This window comes from Taurulus bubalis (genome assembly GCF_910589615.1).
Source record: "Taurulus bubalis genome assembly, chromosome: 2".
Classification (NCBI taxonomy): domain Eukaryota; kingdom Metazoa; phylum Chordata; class Actinopteri; order Perciformes; family Cottidae; genus Taurulus; species Taurulus bubalis.
This window is the reverse complement of record NC_136590.1, coordinates 36709529-36720070: the sequence shown is the minus strand read 5'-3', so window position 1 is coordinate 36720070 and position 10542 is coordinate 36709529. Positions and strand designations below refer to the sequence as shown.

The 10542-nt window shown below is 41.5% G+C and overlaps 1 protein-coding gene across 1 annotated transcript; it reads right to left on the bottom strand.

Moving 5' to 3' along the window:
* Positions 1 to 353: 353 nt before the first annotated feature.
* nlrc3l1 (NLR family, CARD domain containing 3-like 1) lies at positions 354 to 6733 on the bottom strand (the record flags this gene model as incomplete). Its single annotated transcript, XM_079237889.1, has 6 exons — positions 354 to 2631; positions 2829 to 3069; positions 3145 to 3253; positions 3359 to 3436; positions 3627 to 3728; positions 6564 to 6733. 6 exons carry the CDS (start codon positions 6731 to 6733, stop codon positions 1055 to 1057), a joined length of 2277 nt encoding a protein of 758 aa, XP_079094015.1. The 3' UTR covers positions 354 to 1054.
* Positions 6734 to 10542: the final 3809 nt, after the last annotated feature.

Below are 10542 nucleotides of genomic sequence, written 5' to 3'. Positions count from 1 at the left end.
TTTAGGTCGACTTTAGATAATGGTACGATCCTACAGAAGAGTTTGATGTTGAAGAATGTCATGTCAGAGGACTTCAAATCCAACTTCACCTGTGTTGTGACGAACGCCGCTGGAATGACCCAAAAGAACATAATGTTAGTAGCAAGAGGAAAAAGGAGAAAACGTTTCATGTCACGACAGTAAAAAGTGGAATGATGAGCCACGTTTCACTGGCCCGCTAATTCATATTTCTTAAGATATACATTTGCTATGTTTGTGTATCATTCCAGTGGCTGTGTTAAATGTGTACACGTTTGAAACATATAAAAATGTACTCAATAATGAGACAAAGTCTGTTGGAATTTTGTGGTTGTTTCACTTGAGATTTATTGTTTGTTGTACTACTTATTATAACTTGTTTTCCAATGGTTATTCCCCAACCAGTACTTTCAGTGATGAGTGTCGTTACTTTTTAGCAATTTAGGATTACCAGTTCTTTGATGGGAATAATGCATTACATGCCAAAATATTAACGTAAACAAAAAAAAGTAATATCAAGCACAAGCTGGCCACACAAGGGAATAAACATATTTGATTGCATAAAAACAGGAACAAAATTAACTCCCCAAAAAAGGCCCCTTATTATCTAAATCTATATTGACACAAATGACATCTGCATTTTCTCAAACAGATGCTGTTTCCACATTTTAGTAATTAGCTCGGTTAGTGCATATGTTGGTTGAACACGAAAGAAACGTGTTTCGTGGTCAGGCACATGTCAAACTGTTTTCCTCCAACTGGAATTCAGTGGAAGCCTTGATGTTGCACATTTAAATGAGTCTTCTCAAACGGATGCCGTCTATGAGCCTCGCATTACATTTTATTTCATTTAGCTGACGCTTTTATCCAAAGCGACTTACATTTCTTCTATACACACCGTAGACACAGCAACGGGAACAATTCAGGGTTAAGTGTCTTGCTCAAGGACACATCGACATGGACTAGCGGTGCCGGGGCTCAAACCACCGATCCTCTGATTGAAAGATGGGCATGCAAACCACTAAGCCACAGTCGCTCACAAACGAAGCTCTTCTAGGCAGCGCTGCAAGTTGGTATTCCTGCCGGGATGATGGTTTTCTCTGATCCTCTTACTGATGAGGGCAGCAGCATCTTCAATGAGTGTTGGCCACTTTACAGTACATGTGCAGAATGGTTGGAGAAGGTCCAGGTTGGTCTTGAGAGCCATTCCAAGGAGGAAACGCAGGAAAATGTCCAGTTTTCCATCGTCACACTGCAGGCTACTGTCCACAGCGCTCTTGTACAGCTCCGTCGCCTTGTGTGTCGCCGGCTTGAATATCCCCTTGAACTTGTCTTTCAGCTGCGGCTCATAAATGTTCTTCCCCTGGTTTGTAAAGGAGAGAAACACATAAAGGGCAGCCATGTACTCTTGCATGGTGGGGTGGATGAAGCTGATGACTTTCTCCTGATGCAAGACATATGGCTTTGTGATGTATTCTGTGCACAGGCCACTGTTAATCACCACCTCCACGTCAGAGATTCCAACATCTTTCCAGTCGTACTTTGAGATCTTATACTGGCCTTTTTCCAGCATGTTGAAGGCCAACTTTCCAACTTTTACGAGGAAGTCTCTCTCTTTGTCCAGGCTACGATCTGGAGCTCTAAATATGCGTTGTTGTCTAAGTGCAAGCAGCAGCTTTGTGTACATGTAAGTGATGCTTCTGGGCGGCTCTGCCCACGTCACCTGACCCCTAAAGATTTGCTGGTACTCATCGGCCACCAGTGAGCAGAACAAGGGCAGGTGGCACATGATGCGGAGGGTTTTGGAGGAGTTGATGTACGCAATCACTCGAGCTGCTTGATCGGGGTCCTTAAATCTCTTGTTGAAAAACTCGTCCTTTTGAGGGTCACGGAAACCCTGCACATCTATCTCGTCATAGCGCGTATCCCAAGGAATGGAGTGTTGTACTTGCGGTCGAGAAAAGACCAGGTAGAGGCAGCGGTAGACCAGCCTCTCTCTGAGGAGGTTGACCACGATGGCGTTCAGGGTGGCGCGATCTGTGATTTCACTGATAACGGTAGTGTTTTGAAAGTCCAGATCCTCGCTGTACTCATCCAGACCGTCAAAGATGAACATTATTTTGCAGTCCTCGCAACTATAATCATTATCCCTCAGTTTCTTGGTTTCCGGGTAGAGTGTGTGTATTATTTCCAACACGGAGACCGTAGAATCCTTAAACTTTTTGAGTTCTCTGAACGGCAAAGGAAACATGAAGGCCACGTGTTGGTGGGACTTCTCTTCAATCCAATCAAGGATTATCTTTCTGACTGCCATAGACTTCCCTGACCCTGCCACTCCTGTGATTAGCATAAACTTAAAGTGTGACTGCTCCAGCCTTTCAGCGCTAAAAATATCCTTGGTAGAAAGCGCTTTCCCTTTTTTCCGGTTGCTGTCCAGCTTTTCTATGGTCATGACCTCATGCTCAATATTTGGGCCAGTATCACATAATGAGGTTATGTAGAGATCGGTAAAGACATCGTCAACGGATCTCGGCTCTCCCTCCGTGGCATACTCCTCACATACTTCGCCGTATTGCCTCCTCAGAGTCTCGTTCAAATTATAACGTACTTCATCTGGAAAAAAGAAAAATGTGCATCTCAATATGTAAGATTCTTTCTTTTCTTCCAAACTGATAGTGAACTGGGTTAAATGCAATTGCACTTTGACTACTATTGCCTTTGCTTTGTGTAAATATATCAATCCCTTTTGTTGAGATTACATGATCAGTACTGGAAATAATGGACATTCAGACATACAAGCGCCTACTTACTTCTGATGCACAAAGTCTGGAGATATTCAATCATTCTATTTTCCCCAATGTCCTCAAGAAGGTTTTTGGTGATCTGCAAGGATAGCTCCAGGTCGAAACACTCAAGCATGCGGTCCACAAGGTCCACCATGTCCAAGCCTTGGGGAGGAGTGTTGAATGACTGTGGGTGACGCCTCCACAGCATCAGCTTGAATCCCTTCATGTTATCCTCGGACAGCCTCCCAAGGGTTTTAGAAATAGCCTGATTCCAACAAGAGAATATTTTCTTTATCATTTCTTTGAAACGGGTGAAGACAAAAGGGAAAAGCAAACTAACCTTGAAAGTGAACGCCACCGTCAGGGAAGGATGCCTAATCTCCTTTGGCTCTTGGTTTAATGCAGGTGTTTCAGAAAGCTTTAAGACGGTATCTTCTTTGCGTTCAGGCCTAATGTGCAGTGGAGAGATTTAAACACTTTTTACTGTCAGTTCCGTATGTAATCAAACACATTAACATGTGAACGTGTCATGAGTTCATGGGTTTATTTCTTACTTGGGGATTCTCTTTTCACAATCGTCACTGTCCAATGAGTAGCAGCTAGAGTATGAATCTGCTCTGTTCAGCTGAACCCTAAAACCAGAAAGGATGACAAGAGGGCTTAAACTATATTCGAATAACTACAAGATGCAATTGCAGTTTTCAACTTTAGAATGAAAGTAACAACAAGGTGCGGTATGTTGAAATGTTAATACTACAAGCACAAATGAATGCATGGATTTATGGACTGATTTAAGCTTGGAATACTTTGTCTTGTCTGTACCTTGTGGGGGATCCATCTTCGTGGCTCATGTTGATTGAGTTGCCCTCACTTGTCATTGATCTGTAGCTCTGAGCTGGAGAAAAGGCCTGGTCCACATAATGCCTAAAAAAAGAGAGTAGATACATTTAACACATTCAATTCAGGTATATTACCAAGTATCACCCCTATATTTAACTGCTGAGCTGCCACACCACCCTTGTTGTTACACATACAACAAGGTATGTGTAACAACAAGCCACTGTAAGCGGCCACTGTAAGCAGTGTTCCCTCTAAGCTGCGCACGTGCGCAGCCGGGCAGGCGAGTCGAAGTGGCCGCGCAATAGATTTTTCAGACCGCACAAATGATTTTTTTTCAGGGGTTAAAAATCTTTTTTGCGCCAGTGTTTCTGAGATAGGAGTGAGCCATCTCCGCAATAATAAGATCTTTTATGTGACGTGTCAAGTCTTCTTGGCCAATCAGCGTCCCGTTTCTCGACATGCGCTTTCTCTCTGTACCTCTGCTAGCACTCTGCCTCCGTTAGCACCCCCACTCCCGCTGTCCTCCTCCGGGCACCAGGAGTGAAGCTCGCCTAGAGTGCCACATGAGCTAGGGCCGGCGCTGTTTAGGCTCCTCTTGGCGGGCCCTGCTCCAGCAGTTATAGGCTACCATGGCGAAAAGAAAGGCAGAGCAGGTGCCCCAGAAAAAGGTCTGCCTAACGTTCAAACATGAGGGGCTAGATGAAATAGTCCAAACTGGCACAGGTAGGATGAAACTTTCAGACATATTTAAATATGAAGAATATGAAGTTATTAAATTGTTTATATAGGCTACCTTTAGGAAAAATGACACCATGTCAATTTAATAGGCATATAATTATTATTAAGCACTGTATTAGCATTTTTCTTAAGTTAAACTTAAATGTTGTACCTGCTGAGAAATGACTAAACACCTTTGATACTTTTATTTTTGTATATATATCATTATCAGTCATAACCAGTGAACCAGTCATAACCTCCCCTTATTGAAGTTCAACAAAGATCCTTTAAGTTCAACTAAACTTCCCAAAGTCCAGCCATTATAAAGGATATTGAATAAATATCAACCTTGTATACATATTGATGCATTTGCTGTCATCTCTTTGAATCCCCTATGGCTAACGCAGGCTTGTGGTCATTTTCGGCAGGTCGCGTGGTTGAGAATTGCTCACAGTACTGAAATGTGTGGTCAAAAAAGAAAAAAAATTGCTCAGTGCTGAAAAAAATTTGAGGGAACATTGGGTGTAAGTCATATTTTTTTTCACTTTGTACTGTACCATCTGCAGAAAGCAAATGATAACATATGGGTAGTTGTTTCACTACTCTATATAAAACAGGGGTCTCAAACTCGCGGCCCGCGGGCCAATTGCGGCCCGCTAGCCGATATTTTGTGGCCCCCTACTTGACATCAAAGTTTAGTGTTAGTGCGGCCGACGCGTTTTTCTGAGGTCCGCGCGCGCGGCCCGTAAGATAACGTTTACTGGACGTTTCTATTAATAACTCCGTGAAAAAACGGAGTAGAAAAAAGCTTCAGATGCTGCTAGATGCGCCAAAGTCCGGAGGTTCCGCCCAACTTCTCTGTGTGATCATACGTGCCTCTCATAGGAGCTCACAGCCTGAGGCGTCTGTGTCGAGCTCCACCTTTCACCTGATTTGTTGATTCAGGTGTCAGTCGACATTTTGTGTGAAACTACCCAATGAACACTCAGGAAATCCCTAAGGACCCACCCACCCACATACGCTGCAAAGATACACTGTTTTTTATTCAGACAGACAACACACTACCACCTGAGAAAAAAAGACCTTTTGGTGTTCTAAAAAATCAACACTGTCAACAGAGAGACGGCAGCTCTGCTCCGCTCAGCTGTTCAGTTTTACTCTGCGCTAGACACACGACCATGCGCTGGTTAAGAGTACACAGTACACACATACATACACATACATAGTACATATGTTGTTCTGAAAACTGTTCTTGAAAAAACGAAACTGAAACATGCACATTGTGTAAACATTGTAAATAGTTTGTTTTTTTATAGAACATATTTTGACTCAAATATATAGTAAATATTTTTGTTTGAAAACAAAAACTGTTGTAATATTAATGTTTCATGTGCACACACCCCATGAAGCTTGATCTGTAGTATGAAGTCATTTCTCAGTCCCGAGTCTGTTGCAAATGGATCTTATTGACTTGCAGTGCAACAGAGATCTAAAAGCTAAATTCAGAGGCACAAGGAAAACCAGACATGATGGACCATTTCTGAGAGAATTGCCTCCATCCTTCCCTGAGCTGACAAAAGTGATCAGTCGAGTCATGTACCTTTTTGGAAGCACACATCTGTGAGAAACCTTTCTTGACTATGAACTTTAATAAATGCAAGTACAGGTCCAGGCTTAGTGATGCCCATCGTGAAGCTGTACTCAGGGTTTCACTGTGACCTGGATCAGGGTTTCTACTGTGACCTGGATCAGGTTTTAATGTGACCTGGATCAGGGTTTCACTGTGACCTGGATCAGGGTCAATGTGGCTCAGCTGTGTGAGCAGAAGCGCTGCCAGGTGTCTGGCAAGAAATAGAATAAAGTACAAATGTATTCAGGTTTTGCATTTGTTGGTTCGATGCAGTTTCAATAAGTTATTTTAAAAAATAAAATATATTTGCACTGTTGAATATTATTATAAAAATGTATAGAAACTGCTGGACGAAAATATGTTATGAATGTAAAAAAAAATGTTGCGCTTTCTGTGTGGCCCTCCGGTGAGATCACAATACCAGTGGTGGCCCCAAGCCAAATTGAGTTTGAGACCCCTGATATAAAACATACTACCAATAACTACTACCCTACAGTGGGAGAGAGAGAGAGAGAGAGAGAGAGAGAGAGAGAGAGAGAGAGGGTCCTTAGGGCTTGTAAAAATCTCCCTACCAGTGGCTTGTATCCATTGAAATCGGCCCCAGGTCCAGAGAAGGTCTTCGCTCAGGGATGTAGAACTCGTCATCTTCATCAAACAAACTCTGTTCTCTGCCAGACACGGCATCCCCGGGCGAGGAGCTGCGTGACAGCGTGGCCATCATCTCCAAATCACTGTCGTCCATCATGCCATAGAAAGGATCAGCAAACAACTAACATAAAGAGCACATACTGTGGTCCCTATTTGCTTTCCAGGGATGGTCTCAGGGAAGTAACCTGTCTGGACCTACAGAAGAACATGGGAAAATACAACATATCATTCTCAAATTCTCGATTATAACAGGAACTTGACACCAAACCAGATTTTACTGTTAGACGCGTATCTGTTTCTGCACTAGCGTTACATTATAATACTGGATTAACTTGTAAAAAAGAAAATGGCATTAAACATAAATTCAATTACAATATCCAAATGTCACCCCCAGGTTGGTAAAAACCTAGCTTTAGGTCTGAAGGAGTTAAACAGGTTTCGTGTCATTTTACTTCCTCATTTGAACCTTAAGGTTCTGTATTGAGAAGCTAAAATTAAAAGTTAGTCGGTTGTAGGTCTCTGGCTCGCTCTGGAGATTAAGTATATTTCTCATGTATTAATATGTTATAAACGGAGGTTGTATATTGTTCAGTCTGACTGACGGATCATGTTAACAGATTCACTGGTAGGATAAATGGCCTAGTTAGACCTTAACGGCTGAATATGTCAACTTCACTCTTCCGACTTCCCTTCTCCACATGTGATACGTCAGTGTCGGACTACTGTACTAAGATAGCTATAACTCTACACACGCCATTAGCGCAAATAATGTCAACGGGATTTTATGATGCGTTTAGAATTTTAGACAAACGTTAATTTTGAATTTTGAAATAAAAAACTAAGATGACAGGCCAGCGACAGACTGTCGCAACAGAAGGGCTCGACTCAGGAATAAGGCACGTGATTGTTTTTGTACAGTATAACATTACTTTCATAACGGCCAAACATTTTTAAATAAACGCAAAGGTATTTACATATATACATTCTTGCTACTTTGTGGTTTATACCAAAAAAAAACTTAACTTACCTTGAAGTTCGCTTCAGGAAGTAGACATGTCTTCTTCTCCTATCGATAGACGAGTAGCAACACATCCCAAAGCAGACTCTCTCGCCACCTACAGGCCGGAAGTCGGAACAACATGCCATATTTATAATACAGTCTATAATAAATAACACAGCTGAACAGTGTAAATGTGTATTTATTTGTACCCTCCCCCCCTCCCCCCACACACACTTTCCGTTTATCTTCCCATGAATAGAAAGTTTCATCTCATACAATAATTTAGAAATTGTTATGAAAAAAAAGAGCTTCTGCCTAATACGTGTTAGGTTTGCGATGGCAAAGTCACTCAGCAGAATTATTCAGCCCCCATCAACGCTGACTCAACTTAAACCCACTGCCGCAACACAAAATGCTTTATACCGCACCTTCTTTTTTTTTTTACATATCCAGTAACACTCCCATTCAAATCGACTCAAATGTGTAAAACCGGTGGAGTTCTCCTTCAACTTTCTTTGTAATTTAAGTGATGGCAATTCATCAAAACCAGTAGAACAAATATGTTCAACATTAGCTAATGAGGAGAAGGTATGTTTTAGTTTCTTGTTTTTAATGCAAGCCATTGCATGTTTATTGAATCCCTCGACAAGACACATCTTTTCATCTTAATGTATAGCACTGCTGTGATGCAAGGCTGGTACTGTGTGTCAAATGTATACTGTGAGTTTTTGTTTGCACTGCCAATGCTCGAATGTCCTTCTAAGTTGTTAATTACTGCAAAATATGATTCATAAAAGTAAAAAAAAGCAGCAGCTGGTGTTTTATGAGAGCTGCATATTTACTTGTATTTCATAATTTGATATGCTACTTTCCATTTATAGGGGAAATCAAGTTATATTAACAACTTCGCACTGGACGACTTGCTGTCCCATTTATTTATGATTATTGATTATGTTGAATATCAGTTCTCGCAGTGTTGGTGTGTTTGGTTCCAGGCAAGTCTTTTCATAATTGTATCACTATTTGCTATTTAGTTGGTCTCTGAGAGTTTAAAATTGTAATGCAGCCTTTACTACTTCTGCCACTTTTCATCATGTATTTGTGCTGTGTAAGAATTATTTATATTCTTTAAGTGCATTCACTCACTCATCAGTGTAGGCCTATTTATTTTGTATCTGGTATGAGAATCAGTTGAAATGTAGGTCTACTATTTGCTGAACGAGTGTCCATGCAGTGAATATAGCCTTAGACCCTGCGGCTGTTTACCAAAACGTGAAAAAAGCGAGGCGCATGTCAGCTTCCTTGTCTCATTAGTGACCGCTACACTGCGCTTTGTGTGATGGAGGCGTGAACAGCGACAAAGACGGCAGGAGGAAACACTGTATGAGGGGTGATTAGTGCCCAAACGATTTGGGGAGAAGGAAAGCACTCATTATCAGGATATTGTGTTGGGTTTATTTCCAGTTTGAGGCTGTCAGAAGATGAGCTGTTTTTTAAAGATGGAATTTTATACATTGCGTTTTGCGTAGAAATGGGATTGAGGTTTTAAACTAAACTATCACAGGTTTTTAATGAACACACTATTGTGATACAGAGTTAATCCCCAAGTCTGAAATTGGCAAAATTAGTCTATTCACCTCTATTTTTTTAAAATATAGCCTGTGCATTTCTCCAAAAATCCAGAATAACCCATGAAATATGGAATAATAATCACATTATTCATTATGCATCAACATTGACACAATTTGTTGTTTGTTGCTGTTTATTGCGTGAAGAGGGTGTGTTGTTTTAGTGCTGTCTTGTTCACTGAAATTCAGTGAAGGAGATCGATAGACAGTCTTTTTTCTTTCTTTCTTTCTTTTGATGTTGGCATTGGTTACAGTCTATATTCATCTGTTCTTCAATTTATTAATTTGTCTTCTTGGACATTGCTGTAATTTATTGGATGTGATTGTCTCAGTTTTTTGCAGTTTTTTGTTTTAATACAAAGGAAAATCCTTGAAGTGTAATGTTGGTCCTCATCTCTCAGACAGTATTGGCAAAGTAAAGTACACTATAAGTAAATATAGAAAAGTTTGAGGAAAGTATGACAGCTTGTGTTGTAGTTGTCATCATCGCCCCCCTCCCACCGGCATTTATATGTATTATGCGGGTTCACGCCTGATGACCCGATGACGTAAAAGGGCCCAGGAGACTCGGGCGAAAACAAATAAAAAAATGTAAGTTAAAGTTTTGTTTGCACACACACAACAGGACAGAGGATGCTCCATAAAGGCGCAAAGACTGTGACTCAGACACGCAGACACAATCTGCCATGAAATAAAACAGCCTTTTTCTGGCAGCTGGATATCTGACTGAACTGTATCTCTGACAGCGACGGGTGAGAGCTGACTGTGTGAGGGAGATTGAGCCGGCCTGTAACTTTAGGTGACACAATTTCTGTAACGTATATAATGCAAACATATTGGAATAGTTCTCGCTGAAGCTTCAAAGCCCGGTTTATATAAACTCCACTTTTATTCTGACCGAAATCCAGTAGTCATTAATTCCCATCTCCTGCTTCTACTTCTCCTGCTTTTTTGTTGGTGTGTGTGGCACTAATCACCCGCCATACATCCTTCGCACGGTGAGGGATGTGACTCCATGTCTGTGTATGAGGGAGGATGCTCAGAGCGAACCCAACCTTTCCAGACACCAGTATGAAGTGACAGTCTGTGCGTTGTTCTCCTCTGCTCTGGATGGTACTGGGATATATTTTTGGAAGGGGGGTTTCGTGCACAGCTACCCACCAGCATTATCGCCTCTGAGCCTGACATGAATTACAAGTAAAAGAGCTCTTTCAAGCGAGCAAACAGCTCAGGAATGTGCAAGTCTGCCGGGCTGCACTCAGCGTTGTCTAAGCG